At 42.6% G+C, this 18,894-nt stretch overlaps 1 protein-coding gene across 6 annotated transcripts in view; it reads right to left on the bottom strand.

The window, feature by feature from the left end:
• LOC5575395 (erythrocyte band 7 integral membrane protein) overlaps positions 1–18,894 on the bottom strand; it is a 217,672-nt gene that overhangs the window by 17,282 nt on the left and 181,496 nt on the right. The window contains exon 1 of one of the 6 annotated variants that reach the window (XM_021854492.1): positions 4,473–4,920. The exons of the other annotated variants lie outside the window; for them this stretch is intronic. Coding sequence (XP_021710184.1) covers positions 4,473–4,515 — 43 coding nt within the window. The 5' untranslated portion in view covers positions 4,516–4,920. Of the gene's footprint in view, positions 1–4,472; positions 4,921–18,894 lie in introns of those variants that run through there. 6 annotated transcript variants of the gene reach the window in all.

Genomic DNA, 18,894 nt, shown 5'->3' on the forward strand with positions numbered 1-18,894 from the left:
ACATTAAAAATAGTAATTTATATGTGAAAAATAGTAATATTTTAGCGGACATTCCTCGAAAAAATTGAATTAAATCACCCTGAAATGGGTTTTTAAATCTATTTTTACTAACAATATGATCAAAGTTATAAACTTTATTATTTTAATTGACATTTGGCCTTGTCCCTGAAGAGGGAGATAGCGAGGGTAGGCCTGACCATGAATTCTACCAAAACGAAGTACATGATTGCAGGTAGATATAGAGTCAGGCATGGTGGTGTAGGTGCTGAGGTAGTGTTTGATGGGGATGTGTTTGAAGTTGTTGAAGAATTTGTTTATCTTGGAACACTTGTGACATGTAACAACGACGTTTCCCGCGAAGTGAAGACGTGTTGCGGCTGCGATTAGGGCCTTTTACTGATTACGTAACCAGCTTAGGTCCCGCAGCTTGCAAACGGAAACAAAATTCGCCCTGTATAAAACATTGATTCTTCCGATGGCTCTCTACGGGTACGAAGCGTGTAAAGTGTAAAGTGTTGCGGACAATACTCGGTGAAAAACTCGAAAATGGTGTGTGGCGCAGACGCATGAATCACGAGTTGTATCAAGTGTACAAAGATGCGAATATTATCAAGCGTATAAAATACGGCAGACTTCAGTGGGCTGGTCACTTAGTGCAAATATCGGAAGAAAGAATTGCGAAAATAATATTCAGCGGGGAACCAGGTAGAGGTCGGTGCCTTCGGGGAAGACGCTGGCTGTACGCAGTGGAATAGGACCTGGTGACCCTAAACGTTCGGGGCAACAGGTGAAGTTTCGCCCAAGACCGACGAAGATGGAGCTCTACAATACGCCCGGCAATGTCGTGACGCTACGCTGTAGCAATCAAGGTATCGAGGTAATTGACAATTGGAGGATATTTTTTTTTGTCAGTAGCGATTTTAATCTGCCCTAAGCTCCTGCCCAACATTTGCTTTTATAAGCCTCTATTACATTCATCACACAGACGTTCCTAAGCAATATTGCTCAAATGGTCATGTGTACCCTAGCAGCAATCAACCCTTGCTGTAGTTTTGCAGTCTAGTATTCCAGACTAAAACTATGATAAGACTTGAAATGCTACTAAAGTGGTTGAAGTGAAGAACAAAATAGTTTTATTGAAAGGTCCTTATTCCTCATTTCATTTCATCAGTCATGGTCACATAATTACCACACTTTTGCTGTCGCCACTTTTGTTTTTAACACTATCACTAATATCACCGATTATCACTCATTAACTTTCGTAATACACATTATACATGTATATTTTCCATTATATCACTTCACTTTCACAGCTATAATTTTTTATCAAAATTACCTCACACTACTTTCATAATAACTCATTTTTGTTTCCATTTACCATCTAACCATCATAACTAAATAATTATAAAATAATCAAACTACGATTTAGCACAACGATCAATAAAGTTACAGGAGAAAAATAAAATCACTTTGATAAATTTTACTGCACTCACTATCATTATGAACACTCTTATCATGAATGTGTTAAGAACTAGGCAATAGTTTTTATATTCAGAGAAATGATTGCAGAATGTATTATAACCGTCAATAATCTGGTAGAATAGACAAACAGACGTACCACTGAGGGTTCATATTATGTATTTTTAACAAAACTATCCCAATCACTTTCAATGCAATTTACAAATATTTTCATCACCACACATTACTTCAAATATCATTATTAACACTCTCACAATCATCAATTTTAAAACGACGAATGCAACGCACAATTACACCAAACACCTATTCTTCTGGCGGTCCCTTCGTTCGGAGAGGACCTGATAATATGCCGAACATATTAACAGATCCTCCGCCTGAATGCAGCCGTTTCATGAAAATCATGAACCGTTAGAGGTGTGCCAAAGTATTGGGAAGGTGATATGTATCACAAACGAATATTATTATGGTGCACCTTCTACTTTGGCACCGTCAAACCCTGTGATCGTGGCCAGAGACATTTGGAGGATATTAGAACATTTTCTAGGAAATATCGAGAGGGGTAAACTTGCATAGGAACCTAAACAGGTCGAAGGGAAGGGCAAACCCAAAAAAATGACTTATGATTGCCCCGTAATTTGCGCATATGAACTTATCGGTATCTTCCTTCACTGGACAGACGTCCTTAGCGTGAGAAGAACCTCCGCAAATCATGCATTTAGCATCCATGCTGCAATTTTTTGTACCATGACTCAACTTTTGGCACCGACGGCACTGAGTGGGGTTCTGAAAATTTCCTCTAGGTTTCTGGAAATGTTTTCATGTCACATGGACATCGAACATAAGTCTAGCTTTTTCTAAAGCTTTAATATTATTAGTAATTTTATGTTGAAGTGAACTAAATAATATTCTTGAGAAAGCCCTTTCCGAACAATGCCAGATTGGGTTCTCCTTTTCATAATGATTACTTGGACTGGAAAAAATCAAAGTGAATAATTTATTCCATTTTTGATCTCTTCAGGTGACTTATAGTAAAAAAAATGTGCTTCTTCTCTTCAAGATGAAAGAGAAGAAGTTCGCAATCTTTAAGAGTTTCCAGCAGAACGCGACAGTCTCCTTTCATTGCGATTTGGAAGGAAACCTTAATTCCCCTAATGAAGCTCAAGATCTCATACCAAATTTCTCCAAATTCGGAACAACTGACCACGATAGGTGGCACTCTTTGTTTCCTCACTTGAATCAAAGAACCTGGACCAGAAGCTGCTTTGATTTGGTGTTTGGAAAATTTATCTAAAGCATCGAACTAATTGCTCATTCCGATGCAATTATCAACATTATCCATTTCACCCTTGAAAGAAAGGGCGCATTTCGGTGAAACATCTTTTCATCAGTTATTGCCACGTTTAGTGACAGCTTTAAAACCCACTTTTTTGGAAGGAAATTGTGAACTCAGAGATTCACCCTTCCTTTGGATTGTAGTGAATAAACGAAAGCAGGCGTGACCCACTAGGAGGTTTTTTTCCCAAGGTGATGTCCAAGAAGGATTACTACCGCTAGTTTCCGCTAACGAGCCGAACGAAAAATCGAAGGCACGGGTCCAAACAAGGATCGAAAAGGGATCAATAGAAACTTTGAAAATGCTCTTGGTAAACTATGCTGAGAAGCACACTCCATCCCAGTTGGGAAATATCAAGAAGAAGAATGTTATAAAATCTTATATTTGTTTTCCTTAATTCAACAATCAATAGGTACACTCTTAGTATATATACGATCTAGCTGATAGAAGGATATCGTATCGAGGTTAGATTATCAATCGAGAAGAAGCACACCATAGCGCAAAACGCGCAACTATGCGGCAAGACCTGAGCGTCGTGGGTCGGAATCCCACCGGTCGAGGATTTTTTCGTGAAGGAAATTTTCTCTTCTTCCTAAAGAATAGAGTATCTTCGTACCTGTCACACGATATACACATGTAAAAATGGTCAAATGACAAAGAAAGCTCTCAGTAAATAACTGTGGGAACACTAAGCCGAGAAGCAGGCTATGTACCAGTTGAGACGTAGTGCCACCAAGAAAAAGAAGCACATTTTGAGCTCCGGAATAATCCAAAGTCCAAGAAACAAGACCATCTATTTTCGAACCTTCAATTTGAATTTCTACGAATCGTCACGTGCTGAGCCCCCCTCCCTTGCGCACACTCAATAAGCATGAACTATACATAAATTACACGTTCCTGTTGGTCATTCCGTGAGCCTGGCGTAATTGAAAACCAGTTTGTTTGGGGTGTTCAATTAAACTAAACCACTTTCATTCTGTTGTCTAACCAACATATACTTATTAAAACTTTAACGAACTACCTACATTGTAAGAGGTAGTACCATGGTTGAATATCATTTTTTCATAGTTTTAATTATACGTAGTCAAGGTGCGTAATAGAATTTTTTTTATACACCAACTGAGACAATGTATTCAAAGTCGTAATCCTTGTTTATGATTTGGTCGTTTCAGTGAGGCGTAGCAGGATTAGTATTAACTCACATTCTCTGTACAAATATTTTTCTAAACATAAAAACCTCATTAAGCAAAGAACTCTTTCTGTCACATTGTGAGCGGCTGCCATAAAATCGATGGGGCTTAAAATTGACTGGCCGCTTTAGTACATCTATATCTGTATGGGCAGCCAGCTCCGAAGAAAGGCACTAAACACAAAGGTATTTTTCAATTTCAAACTACACGTTGCTAACAACATTCTTCCGATTGCGGTTCGCTTGCTTGACAACATGTCGTCATCCTACGACTTTACGAAATTTACGAACCTCGTAAATCGGACACGTTGAGAAAACACTTCAAAATCCGAAGTGTTGCCACGAAATGAGAAAACAAATCAGACGAACTGAGAATTATGTGCTCGGGTGCGTCCCAAAGAGTTGAAAGCGGTTCATAAAGATCTGTTTTTGTTATTCAGGAACACGCCGAAAACATGGATCGCTACTTAACTTTTAGAAAACTACCGCCAGATGTTTTCAGTACCACCTTCATCGATTCACGCGCCCTAAGTAGGCTGATCCAAACACACTGAACAAAAAAATTCACACTTTTTTCGACGGGATGCTTGTCATTGCTTCGGATCCCTTCATAACGATGTCTTACAATCACAAATTTTGTTTATTTCTTCAATCAGCGCGCTCGGTTCGTGCCAACACTCCGTTTGCGGAAAAAACAAACCACTGAATATTTCCACCAAATTAAACTCGGTTTCGCTTCACTCGATTTTCCTCGCCGCACGGTTCAAGAGTATTTATTTTCATTTTCCCATCATGCTTGGCGCTGATTTTTCAAATTTTCGCCTCTAATTGCGGTACGCGCCACTTGGGGAGTAAGTTCTCAGTTCGACCACCCTGCTCGAAAGATTTCACACACGCTTTTCTCGTCACAAAGTGTAACCACACGCTCTCTCTAAGCACTGCCAACCGGCCTACTAGGTGGACCTTCGATTTCTGGGTCCTGTGAGCCAAAAACGATCTACGGCAACCACTTGCTCTGGGTGAGCACAGGTCCACAGTTTTAGTAGGCGGCGAAACAGGAGGATGCGAGTAGGCTTTGCCACCTTCCAACCCCCTTGAATGTTGATGCTGCTGTCACGGTTTCGTAACCCCTACGGAGAGAGTGAGCCGTTTTTCTTTCGATTTTTCTTTCCCGAGGGTGATTAGCTAGACACGGTATGATGGGTGCATGCATAAATAAATTCGGTGGGTAGTACTTTCGATGGCATTGATTGGTCCAAAGGATCTAATGCAGCTAGGGTGGTTCTTGATAACAGAAACATAGAACGAGTGAGACAAGTTTAAATGTGTATTTTGGAGATTGAAGTTGGCTTACTTGGGGCCTTCCTTAGCCTAGTGGTAACGTCCACGGCTACAGAGCAAAGTCATCCTGTAGGTGTCTGGGTTCGATTTCCGGCCGGTTCAGGATCTTTTCGATGTGGAAATTTCTTTAACTTCCTCGGGCATAGAGTGTCATCGTGTATGCCACAAGACACGAGAATAGAAACATGAAAAATTTGGTAAAGAATGCTTTAATGCCCGACCAGCGGATGGTAACAACATTTTTACATATAATAGCTGTTGCAGTGTATTAAAATTTAGTGTCGTTTTTCAAAATCACAGTTGTGATGAAGGGAACGACTCATGAAAATATCGAGTCGTGGAACAGGAATGCTTCAGAATGCTGTAAAGGGGATCAGCATGACAAGCATAAAATTTAGTTTTGAATCCATAATTCGATATCGAATCATGGAAAATCGACTCATGGTGGGTTCGCTGTAATTTAATAAAACTCGATAAAATCCAGTGCAAAAACATTATACTCAAATATTTGGCGCACAATCGCCTCATAAGCCATTTTATGAGACGTTTCGAATCATATGGTTTCCGTTTGTTTACCAGCTTTGAAAGTTTCTGGCGGGCCGATTTATTTACGTTTCTTCTAGCGCCACATTTGGAAGGAGCACATTCAACAATGGCGCTGGTGGCAATGCAACAAAGTTTTTAATGTTCGCATGTAAAATTTAAATCAGTAGGCGGGGAAGATATTTTTCATCTACGTTACCTGTAATACATGTAAACCGGTTAGAAACATGCGCTGAAAGAGACGGGGAAGTCATCGGCAACCAAAATGTCTCCAGCGCCATTCAGATATCATGCTAGTTTTTTGAACAACAACAATGAGCGGCCCGCCAGAAAACGTCATTCGAACGTCTCGTAAAATGGCTTATTCATGTTTATCTTGATTTTGAATATCAAGCGTGTGCTAGAATAAGAGCGTAAGTCGCATGATCGATTTCTCTACATCGATTCTCTCTTCTGTGAATAAAGGTGACAAGATGCAAGTTCGTCAGCATTTTTTCATTTTAGACCGCTTGGCAGCGATGCAATCTTGCGTTCTGTGGAGAAAAACTGCGGACAAACTTCCAGCTTGTCACCTTTATTCACAGAAGAGAGGATCGATGAAGAGAAATCGATCATGCGACTTACGCCCTTATTCTAGCACACGCTTGATATGTGGAATTCGTTTTTGAACCTGTGTTGGAACTGGCGAAACCCGTTTTGAATAACGTTTTCAACCCCAAACTGATTCAAGTTGGACCGAACTACAACTTGATTGATTTTTTTACGTTTTCATCACCGACCAAGTTGCTAAAACACGACCCCACTCAATTCGTGGGGTTCGTGCGTTAACCTAATTTTGAGTTGATGGGGTAGAAGTTGTTTTCATTTGCAGCCGTGCAAAAAAATACCTACTGGCTATGTTCTTTTCACTCAACCGGCAGATCAAATAAGGGGCGATCCATTAATTACGTAAGACAATTTTCGGGGTTTTTCAACCCCCCCTTCCCCCATGGTAAGATTTTTTGTATGAAAATTAAAAATAAATTGTATGGCGCGTAAGAAATTTCAAACCCCCCCTCCCCCCATAAACCCTTACATAATTAATGGACAGCCCCTAACTCAACTTCCAGTACTGTGCCACTTACTCAAATTTGAGGTAACGCACAAAGGTTCGGTTTTTGGGTTGTTTTGCTCTTCGCTCTCTGACAACAATAGAAGGAGCGAATGAAATAGGGAGAGAAAAATAACTCAAAAATAAGTTAAAATATACTCAAATATGGGTATTCTGTTTTCTCCGTGTAGAAAATTCTGTCAAAAAGCTGTTGTGGTGCTCCACAATTTGCAATTGTAATGTTCTAACAATAAAATTAACTGTTGCAGTGCTCTATAATTGCTGTTGTAGCGCTCAATGAAACATTTCAATTCGTTACTGACAGACAGACAACTCTGGGTTTTTATATATAAGGTAAAAAGGTGTAATACGCCCCCCCTTAAGGAAAAACTGCTCTATCGCAGTAGCAAATGCATCACTCCTAAAGTTTTTGACGTCAAAGTGTTGCTTATTTAGTTGGTCATGCTCTGCAAGCAACTTTCTCTTTCCAGGTTGCTTCTAAAAAGTGTACAAGATGTTTTTTGTAAACCGTCCCAATGTTTACATTTCAAAACAACCCAGGCAATATGCCCCTCCCATATAAAAAAGGTCCACAGCGTTGTAGAAATGTTTCCACGGAGAATTCCACCACTTGCTAAGCTTAAAGGGGTCCATTAGCAGTCGTCTTCCGGTAAAAGTTTTTGTAATAAGTACAATAGTAAAGGAAGGGCTTCATTTACGGCAAGGCTTGCTTATGGGACACATAATTTTACGTTAAAAACCTGATTTTCGATATTTTTAGAATTTCTATTGATTGTTTATACTTCTCAAAGACCATATATGCGCAACATTAGCCCAGATAGCCGTAGCGGTAAACGCGCACCTATTCAGCAAGACCAAGCTGTGAGGGTCGTGGGTTCGAATCCCACCGGTCGAGGATCTTTTCGGGTTGGAAATTTTCTCGACTTCCCAGGGCATAGAGTATCTTCGTACCTGCCACACGATATACACATGCAAAAATGGTCATTGGCATAGTAAGCTCTCAGTTAATAACTGTGGAAGTGCTCATAAGAACACTAAACTGAGAAGCAGACTCTGTCCCAGTGGAGACGTAACGCCAGAAAGAAGAAGAATATGCGCAACATCATTTTTTCGCGAATAGTTAAGAAATGTAATCATATTTACGTGTATAAGAAGCCTCAATCCCGTGAAAATTCAGGAGGGCGTATTTCCCCGTTGGGGTGTATTACACCGAGTTACCCTATGATAGGTGTCTATGTTTAAATTATAACATATTTTGTTTAACGTAGAAGAAATTTTGATCCAATTTTTAACTACTTAACAGCCAGAATTATAACAAATTTTCTTATAAATACGTGCTACTGAGTAATAAACTCTTTAACAATGCTGTTGTAATCCACTGGTCGAAAGGGCTTTTAGAGCTCCAAGCTCTGTTCTAGTGGGGAAAGTTATGCCCTGGAGAAGACAAAGCTATCTCACTTAAAGTTTGTTTGTTTGTTTGCACCTTATGCCAAAATATCGATTTTTTGTCCTTCCCTAAAAATAAGCTGTTAATTGCAACAAGCTTCGAAACTCATTAGTAACATGCAATCTTTTTCAAATTTTCGGTCAAACGGCATTCTGCCAAATGACATTTGGCCAATTGACCCTTTCGTTTAGATGCTCTGGAACCAGTAGTCAACAATCAGAGCCCATGGGTAGGACAAATGTTAGTGTCCAAGGACGCAAATAAAATCGTTAATTATTAGTTAAACTAGTAGACCCGACAAACCTTGTTTTGTCCCGAAGTAGGTTGTTTGATAATGTTAAACAAAATTCTACTAAAAAGGTTCAGTTTCCTGCCCCTGTTTTTTTTTTCTTAATTTTCTCAGCAAGTTCTTAGATTTTATGTACAAACTAACATGTCGGAACACTTCAAGAATCTAATCGTGAAATAATCAGGTGATTTCATTGACTCGTTCTCAAGTTATTTCGTGACATACAAACACCATTCTATTTTTATTCATATGTGAATATAAACGGCTGTTTTTCATGCCTCTTTCGTTAGCAAAAGATGAAAAAAGTTTTATATATTTTTGGTCAAAAATTATATATATTTTTGACAAAAAAAACTTAACAACGCCCCCTAAACTAACTGGTTAAATGTTGTAAATTCTGTATTTCTCTCTAGAAATTTGAGCTCTTTGTTGATTTTTAAAATTAAGGTTCCCGAGGTAGAAATTTCTGATTTAAGCTATTTAGAGCTTACCGGAAAAAAACGGGAAGCAGAATATAACTTATGTAAGCTGTAAACTAATTGTAAGGTCCCTACAACCTGAATTATTTTACGGATTCCTGTGAAATCAAATCAACAGCTGAACAGTAGCCTGGGACACGGTTATATGAAAAATTTAGATTCTCGCTCCAGTCCACTTTTTGGATTACATTTAGGTCCCATAACAACTGTGCAAAATTTCAGCTCGATCGGAGAAACTATATATTTGCGCCAGCCGTTGAAAGTTTGTATGGGATTTACTATGGGAAAACTTACTTTTGCAAAGAAAAATCGCCAGAGGCCGCCCATTGAGTTCTATAAAAATTCTGAACACAGATCTCGATAGGTATTTCTACGATGAACAACATTGCCGAAGACCGCAAAGCAATCCGATGCTTGTGTAAAAAGTTATTAAGCATAGACTATTCGGAAATTTTGCCCGATTTTGTTATTATTGTTATTCCTTTACGTGTTAATCAACGTCGCGTTGCCAAAAGGTTTTCATTGAATAACTTTTTTCACAAGTGTGGGATTGTTTCGCGGTCTTCGGAAATATTCTTCATCGTAAAAATACCTATCAAGGTCTGGGTTCAGAATTTTTATAGAGATCAAAGGGGCGACCTCTGGCGATTTTTTTTTACAAAAGTAAGTTTTCCCATAGTAAATCCCATACAAACTTTCAACGGCTGGCGCAAATATATAGTTTCTCCGATCGAGCTGAAATTTTGCACAGTTGTTATGGGACCTAAATGCAATCCAAAAAGTGGACTGGAGCGAGAATCTAAATTTTGTCCCACACTACTGAACAGTTCGGTAAAATATATCAACGGAGTACGGAAAAGTTTTACAGTATTCGGTAAAACATAACCGGAATCTGTCAAATTCCGACGAAATTACGGTGTTTTATTTTACTGAACTGTTCAGCTGTTGAGATTACGGTGAAATTCACCGATTTCCGGTAAAATGAGCTAAGAGTGTAGAAGAAACTGAGGATTTCTAGAAAATGGTTTAAGAATTTATTCACAAATGGTAGAGAAACTTCTTAATTTTGATTTGATTCTGGCAAGACTATTTGTAGAGTAAAGTGGGGCAAAAGTTCGAGTGGGGTAAGAGTTTCTTTTTAAGATTTCTAGCTCAATTCAAAACAAATCTTATAAATGTCACGGTGGTACGAATGCTATTCAAGTAAGAGACAAATATCATAAAAATCGATTGAGATTTGGAAAAGTTATGGCTATTTGTTGTTTTTCGACGTGAATATTGTAATTTTTGGTCAAACTTTCGTTGCATGGAACCAATTAAGCATAAGCATAAGCATAGATGACCGTACAATTCGTAGTTGCTACTCCGTGATTGACCAGAACAATCGAAGTTGCACAGGGAATTAATGAATGGGGCTTGGGATTAGCTTACCATTCTTCAATGTGCACAAATCAAGAGCTCAAATTTAAAAGTCAATAACGGCGCCGGCCACGTCCTTACGGTCATCGGGGAAGGGAAGGAATGTTAGTGTGACTACCGTTGTTACTAGAGACCGAGATCACCTCTGCATCTCCACGGTTGTCATGGAGAGGATATTGGGTTAGTGGGATAAGGTAAAGATCTGGGAGTCACCAATGTTTGGTGATGCGAGCCATGATATAATCACGCCTAACCGGATTCGCGAAATAATTCGATAATCGCATTAAACGCCGAACAAGTGTTCGTCACTCGCCCACGCAAGAGCAAGCGACGCGATCAATAGATCAAACACTACTAGCGATCCGCGGCGCTTTTTCATTTCTCTGAGCGAACGACGCGCGACAAGTTTGATCCTGCCCCCATCGCCCGCCCCCGCAGGAGCAAGCGTCAAGGTCGAAGGATCAAACACTACTTACGAACCGATCACTTTTTCACCGCTTCACTACCGACGCGCGACATGTTTGATCCTGCCCTCATCACCCGCCCCAGCAGGAGCAAGTGTCAAGGTCGAAGGATCAAACACTACTCTATTCAAAAGATGTTTTTATTAATGACGAAAACTGAAAATTACATGTATATATTTTAAATTATATGAAACAGGAATAATGCCGACACTTGTAGTGACGAACTATACATAGTTTGTTTGAAAATTACATATGAGTATTACTGTGCATTTTGTCTCGATATGGTACAAGTTTTAAAAAATACGTCAACATTCACAATGTCGAACAATTCAAAGATAATTTTTAATAACGTATAAAAGAGACAAATATATGTATATTGAAATTGTATAAGAAAAAAACATAATGCCGACACTTATAGTGACGAACCATACAAAGTTTGTTTTAAAATTACTTAAAAGTTACGCTTTCAAGAAAATATGTGTTATCACAAGAATGAAACGAACTCACCAGTTGGTAATCCATCCTCGACTGAACACAAAACTGATACTGACAGCAAAACTTCTTGGCGTCCCGAAAACAAACCGTCTTGCTTGTGCCTTCCAAATACCTACCCAGCAAGACGCTCCAAAACAGAAAAAAAAAATCTTAGGAGCCGAAAACACGCGCGAAACCGTGAGCCAAATCTATCGGACGACGCAAAACCGAACTGTCCTGCTTGGGCTTCACGAAGCACTATACAGCAAGACGCTTGAAAACAGGAAAAAAAAAAAAAATCTCCGGCGACGAAAACATGCGCGAAACCGTGAGCCAAATTTATCGGACGACGCAAAACCGAACTGTCCTGCTTGGGCTTCACGAAGCACTACCCAGCAAGACGCTTGAAAACAGGAAAAAAAAAATCTCCGGCGACGAAAACATGCGCGAAACCGTGAGCCAAATTTATCGGACGACGCAAAACTGAACTGTCCTGCTTGGGCGTACGAAGCACTACCCAGCAAGACGCTTGAAAACAGGAAAAAAAAATCTCCGGCGACGAAAACATGCGCAAAACCGTGAGCCAAATTTATCGGACGACGCAAAACTGAACTGTCCTGCTTGGGCGTACGAAGCACTACCCAGCAAGACGCTTGAAAACAGGAAAAAAAAATCTCCGGAGACGAAAACATGCGCGAAACCGTGAGCCAAATTTATCGGACGACGCAAAACCGAACTGTCCTGCTTGGGCTTCACGAAGCACTACCCAGCAAGACGCTTGAAAACAGGAAAAAAAAAAAATCTCCGGCGACGAAAACATGCGCGAAACTGTGAGCCAAATTTTTCGGACGACGCAAAACTGAACTGTCCTGCTTGGGCTTCACGAAGCACTATACAGCAAGACGCTTGAAAACAGGAAAAAAAAAAATCTCCGGCGACGAAAACATGCGCGAAACCGTGAGCCAAATTTTTCGGACGACGCAAAACTGAACTGTCCTGCTTGGGCGTACGAAGCACTACCCAGCAAGACGCTTGAAAACAGGAAAAAAAAAATCTCCGGCGACGAAAACATGCGCGAAACCGTGAGCCAAATTTATCGGACGACGCAAAACTGAACTGTCCTGCTTGGGCGTACGAAGCACTACCCAGCAAGACGCTTGAAAACAGGAAAAAAAAATCTCCGGCGACGAAAACATGCGCAAAACCGTGAGCCAAATTTATCGGACGACGCAAAACCGAACTGTCCTGCTTGGGCTTCACGAAGCACTACCCAGCAAGACGCTTGAAAACAGGAAAAAAAAAAAATCTCCGGCGACGAAAACATGCGCGAAACCGTGAGCCAAATTTTTCGGACGACGCAAAACTGAACTGTCCTGCTTGGGCTTCACGAAGCACTATACAGCAAGACGCTTGAAAACAGGAAAAAAAAAAAATCTCCGGCGACGAAAACATGCGCGAAACCGTGAGCCAAATTTATCGGACGACGCAAAACCGAACTGTCCTGCTTGGGCTTCACGAAGCACTACCCAGCAAGACGCTTGAAAACAGGAAAAAAAAAATCTCCGGCGACGAAAACATGCGCGAAACCGTGAGCCAAATTTTTCGGACGACGCAAAACTGAACTGTCCTGCTTGGGCTTCACGAAGCACTATACAGCAAGACGCTTGAAAACAGGAAAAAAAAAATCTCCGGCGACGAAAACATGCGCGAAACCGTGAGCCAAATTTATCGGACGACGCAAAACTGAACTGTCCTGCTTGGGCGTACGAAGCACTACCCAGCAAGACGCTTGAAAACAGGAAAAAAAAATCTCCGGCGACGAAAACATGCGCGAAACCGTGAGCCAAATTTATCGGACGACGCAAAACCGAACTGTCCTGCTTGGGCTTCACGAAGCACTACCCAGCAAGACGCTTGAAAACAGGAAAAAAAAAATCTCCGGCGACGAAAACATGCGCGAAACCGTGAGCCAAATTTATCGGACGACGCAAAACTGAACTGTCCTGCTTGGGCGTACGAAGCACTACCCAGCAAGACGCTTGAAAACAGGAAAAAAAAAATCTCCGGCGACGAAAACATGCGCAAAACCGTGAGCCAAATTTATCGGACGACGCAAAACCGAACTGTCCTGCTTGGGCTTCACGAAGCACTACCCAGCAAGACGCTTGAAAACAGGAAAAAAAAAAAATCTCCGGCGACGAAAACATGCGCGAAATCGTGAGCCAAATTTATCGGACGACGCAAAACTGAACTGTCCTGCTTGGGCGTACGAAGCACTACCCAGCAAGACGCTTGAAAACAGGAAAAAAAAAATCTCCGGCGACGAAAACATGCGCGAAACCGTGAGCCAAATTTATCGGACGACGCAAAACTGAACTGTCCTGCTTGGGCGTACGAAGCACTACCCAGCAAGACGCTTGAAAACAGGAAAAAAAAATCTCCGGCGACGAAAACATGCGCGAAACCGTGAGCCAAATTTATCGGACGACGCAAAACCGAACTGTCCTGCTTGGGCTTCACGAAGCACTACCCAGCAAGACGCTTGAAAACAGGAAAAAAAAAATCTCCGGCGACGAAAACATGCGCGAAACCGTGAGCCAAATTTATCGGACGACGCAAAACTGAACTGTCCTGCTTGGGCGTACGAAGCACTACCCAGCAAGACGCTTGAAAACAGGAAAAAAAAATCTCCGGCGACGAAAACATGCGCAAAACCGTGAGCCAAATTTATCGGACGACGCAAAACTGAACTGTCCTGCTTGGGCGTACGAAGCACTACCCAGCAAGACGCTTGAAAACAGGAAAAAAAAATCTCCGGCGACGAAAACATGCGCAAAACCGTGAGCCAAATTTATCGGACGACGCAAAACTGAACTGTCCTGCTTGGGCGTACGAAGCACTACCCAGCAAGACGCTTGAAAACAGGAAAAAAAAAAAATCTCCGGCGACGAAAACATGCGCGAAACCGTGAGCCAAATTTTTCGGACGACGCAAAACTGAACTGTCCTGCTTGGGCTTCACGAAGCACTATACAGCAAGACGCTTGAAAACAGGAAAAAAAAAAAATCTCCGGCGACGAAAACATGCGCGAAACCGTGAGCCAAATTTATCGGACGACGCAAAACCGAACTGTCCTGCTTGGGCTTCACGAAGCACTACCCAGCAAGACGCTTGAAAACAGGAAAAAAAAAAATCTCCGGCGACGAAAACATGCGCGAAACCGTGAGCCAAATTTTTCGGACGACGCAAAACTGAACTGTCCTGCTTGGGCTTCACGAAGCACTATACAGCAAGACGCTTGAAAACAGGAAAAAAAAAATCTCCGGCGACGAAAACATGCGCGAAACCGTGAGCCAAATTTATCGGACGACGCAAAACTGAACTGTCCTGCTTGGGCGTACGAAGCACTACCCAGCAAGACGCTTGAAAACAGGAAAAAAAATCTCCGGCGACGAAAACATGCGCGAAACCGTGAGCCAAATTTTTCGGACGACGCAAAACTGAACTGTCCTGCTTGGGCTTCACGAAGCACTATACAGCAAGACGCTTGAAAACAGGAAAAAAAAAATCTCCGGCGACGAAAACATGCGCGAAACCGTGAGCCAAATTTATCGGACGACGCAAAACCGAACTGTCCTGCTTGGGCTTCACGAAGCACTACCCAGCAAGACGCTTGAAAACAGGAAAAAAAAAAATCTCCGGCGACGAAAACATGCGCGAAACCGTGAGCCAAATTTATCGGACGACGCAAAACTGAACTGTCCTGCTTGGGCGTACGAAGCACTACCCAGCAAGACGCTTGAAAACAGGAAAAAAAAATCTCCGGCGACGAAAACATGCGCAAAACCGTGAGCCAAATTTATCGGACGACGCAAAACTGAACTGTCCTGCTTGGGCGTACGAAGCACTACCCAGCAAGACGCTTGAAAACAGGAAAAAAAAATCTCCGGCGACGAAAACATGCGCGAAACCGTGAGCCAAATTTATCGGACGACGCAAAACCGAACTGTCCTGCTTGGGCTTCACGAAGCACTACCCAGCAAGACGCTTGAAAACAGGAAAAAAAAAAATCTCCGGCGACGAAAACATGCGCGAAACCGTGAGCCAAATTTTTCGGACGACGCAAAACTGAACTGTCCTGCTTGGGCTTCACGAAGCACTATACAGCAAGACGCTTGAAAACAGGAAAAAAAAAAATCTCCGGCGACGAAAACATGCGCGAAACCGTGAGCCAAATTTATCGGACGACGCAAAACTGAACTGTCCTGCTTGGGCGTACGAAGCACTACCCAGCAAGACGCTTGAAAACAGGAAAAAAAAATCTCCGGCGACGAAAACATGCGCGAAACCGTGAGCCAAATTTATCGGACGACGCAAAACCGAACTGTCCTGCTTGGGCTTCACGAAGCACTACCCAGCAAGACGCTTGAAAACAGGAAAAAAAAAATCTCCGGCGACGAAAACATGCGCGAAACCGTGAGCCAAATTTATCGGACGACGCAAAACTGAACTGTCCTGCTTGGGCGTACGAAGCACTACCCAGCAAGACGCTTGAAAACAGGAAAAAAAAAATCTCCGGCGACGAAAACATGCGCAAAACCGTGAGCCAAATTTATCGGACGACGCAAAACCGAACTGTCCTGCTTGGGCTTCACGAAGCACTACCCAGCAAGACGCTTGAAAACAGGAAAAAAAAAAATCTCCGGCGACGAAAACATGCGCGAAATCGTGAGCCAAATTTATCGGACGACGCAAAACTGAACTGTCCTGCTTGGGCGTACGAAGCACTACCCAGCAAGACGCTTGAAAACAGGAAAAAAAAAATCTCCGGCGACGAAAACATGCGCGAAACCGTGAGCCAAATTTTTCGGACGACGCAAAACTGAACTGTCCTGCTTGGGCTTCACGAAGCACTATACAGCAAGACGCTTGAAAACAGGAAAAAAAAAAAATCTCCGGCGACGAAAACATGCGCGAAACCGTGAGCCAAATTTATCGGACGACGCAAAACCGAACTGTCCTGCTTGGGCTTCACGAAGCACTACCCAGCAAGACGCTTGAAAACAGGAAAAAAAAAATCTCCGGCGACGAAAACATGCGCGAAACCGTGAGCCAAATTTATCGGACGACGCAAAACTGAACTGTCCTGCTTGGGCGTACGAAGCACTACCCAGCAAGACGCTTGAAAACAGGAAAAAAAAATCTCCGGCGACGAAAACATGCGCAAAACCGTGAGCCAAATTTATCGGACGACGCAAAACTGAACTGTCCTGCTTGGGCGTACGAAGCACTACCCAGCAAGACGCTTGAAAACAGGAAAAAAAAAAAATCTCCGGCGACGAAAACATGCGCGAAACCGTGAGCCAAATTTTTCGGACGACGCAAAACTGAACTGTCCTGCTTGGGCTTCACGAAGCACTATACAGCAAGACGCTTGAAAACAGGAAAAAAAAAAATCTCCGGCGACGAAAACATGCGCGAAACCGTGAGCCAAATTTATCGGACGACGCAAAACCGAACTGTCCTGCTTGGGCTTCACGAAGCACTACCCAGCAAGACGCTTGAAAACAGGAAAAAAAAAAATCTCCGGCGACGAAAACATGCGCGAAACCGTGAGCCAAATTTTTCGGACGACGCAAAACTGAACTGTCCTGCTTGGGCTTCACGAAGCACTATACAGCAAGACGCTTGAAAACAGGAAAAAAAAAATCTCCGGCGACGAAAACATGCGCGAAACCGTGAGCCAAATTTATCGGACGACGCAAAACTGAACTGTCCTGCTTGGGCGTACGAAGCACTACCCAGCAAGACGCTTGAAAACAGGAAAAAAAATCTCCGGCGACGAAAACATGCGCGAAACCGTGAGCCAAATTTATCGGACGACGCAAAACCGAACTGTCCTGCTTGGGCTTCACGAAGCACTACCCAGCAAGACGCTTGAAAACAGGAAAAAAAAAAAATCTCCGGCGACGAAAACATGCGCGAAACCGTGAGCCAAATTTATCGGACGACGCAAAACTGAACTGTCCTGCTTGGGCGTACGAAGCACTACCCAGCAAGACGCTTGAAAACAGGAAAAAAAAATCTCCGGCGACGAAAACATGCGCAAAACCGTGAGCCAAATTTATCGGACGACGCAAAACTGAACTGTCCTGCTTGGGCGTACGAAGCACTACCCAGCAAGACGCTTGAAAACAGGAAAAAAAAATCTCCGGCGACGAAAACATGCGCGAAACCGTGAGCCAAATTTATCGGACGACGCAAAACCGAACTGTCCTGCTTGGGCTTCACGAAGCACTACCCAGCAAGACGCTTGAAAACAGGAAAAAAAAAAAATCTCCGGCGACGAAAACATGCGCGAAACCGTGAGCCAAATTTTTCGGACGACGCAAAACTGAACTGTCCTGCTTGGGCTTCACGAAGCACTATACAGCAAGACGCTTGAAAACAGGAAAAAAAAAATCTCCGGCGACGAAAACATGCGCGAAACCGTGAGCCAAATTTATCGGACGACGCAAAACTGAACTGTCCTGCTTGGGCGTACGAAGCACTACCCAGCAAGACGCTTGAAAACAGGAAAAAAAAAATCTCCGGCGACGAAAACATGCGCGAAACCGTGAGCCAAATTTATCGGACGACGCAAAACTGAACTGTCCTGCTTGGGCGTACGAAGCACTACCCAGCAAGACGCTTGAAAACAGGAAAAAAAAATCTCCGGCGACGAAAACATGCGCGAAACCGTGAGCCAAATTTATCGGACGACGCAAAACCGAACTGTCCTGCTTGGGCTTCACGAAGCACTACCCAGCAAGACGCTTGAAAACAGGAAAAAAAAAAATCTCCGGCGACGAAAACATGCGCGAAACCGTGAGCCAAATTTATCGGACGACGCAAAACTGAACTGTCCTGCTTGGGCGTACGAAGCACTACCCAGCAAGACGCTTGAAAACAGGAAAAAAAAATCTCCGGCGACGAAAACATGCGCAAAACCGTGAGCCAAATTTATCGGACGACGCAAAACTGAACTGTCCTGCTTGGGCGTACGAAGCACTACCCAGCAAGACGCTTGAAAACAGGAAAAAAAAATCTCCGGCGACGAAAACATGCGCGAAACCGTGAGCCAAATTTATCGGACGACGCAAAACCGAACTGTCCTGCTTGGGCTTCACGAAGCACTATACAGCAAGACGCTTGAAAACAGGAAAAAAAAAAAAATCTCCGGCGACGAAAACATGCGCGAAACCGTGAGCCAAATTTATCGGACGACGCAAAACCGAACTGTCCTGCTTGGGCTTCACGAAGCACTACCCAGCAAGACGCTTGAAA

The sequence above is a fragment of the Aedes aegypti genome, chromosome 3, assembly GCF_002204515.2.
Source record: "Aedes aegypti strain LVP_AGWG chromosome 3, AaegL5.0 Primary Assembly, whole genome shotgun sequence".
In the NCBI taxonomy this organism is placed as follows: domain Eukaryota; kingdom Metazoa; phylum Arthropoda; class Insecta; order Diptera; family Culicidae; genus Aedes; species Aedes aegypti.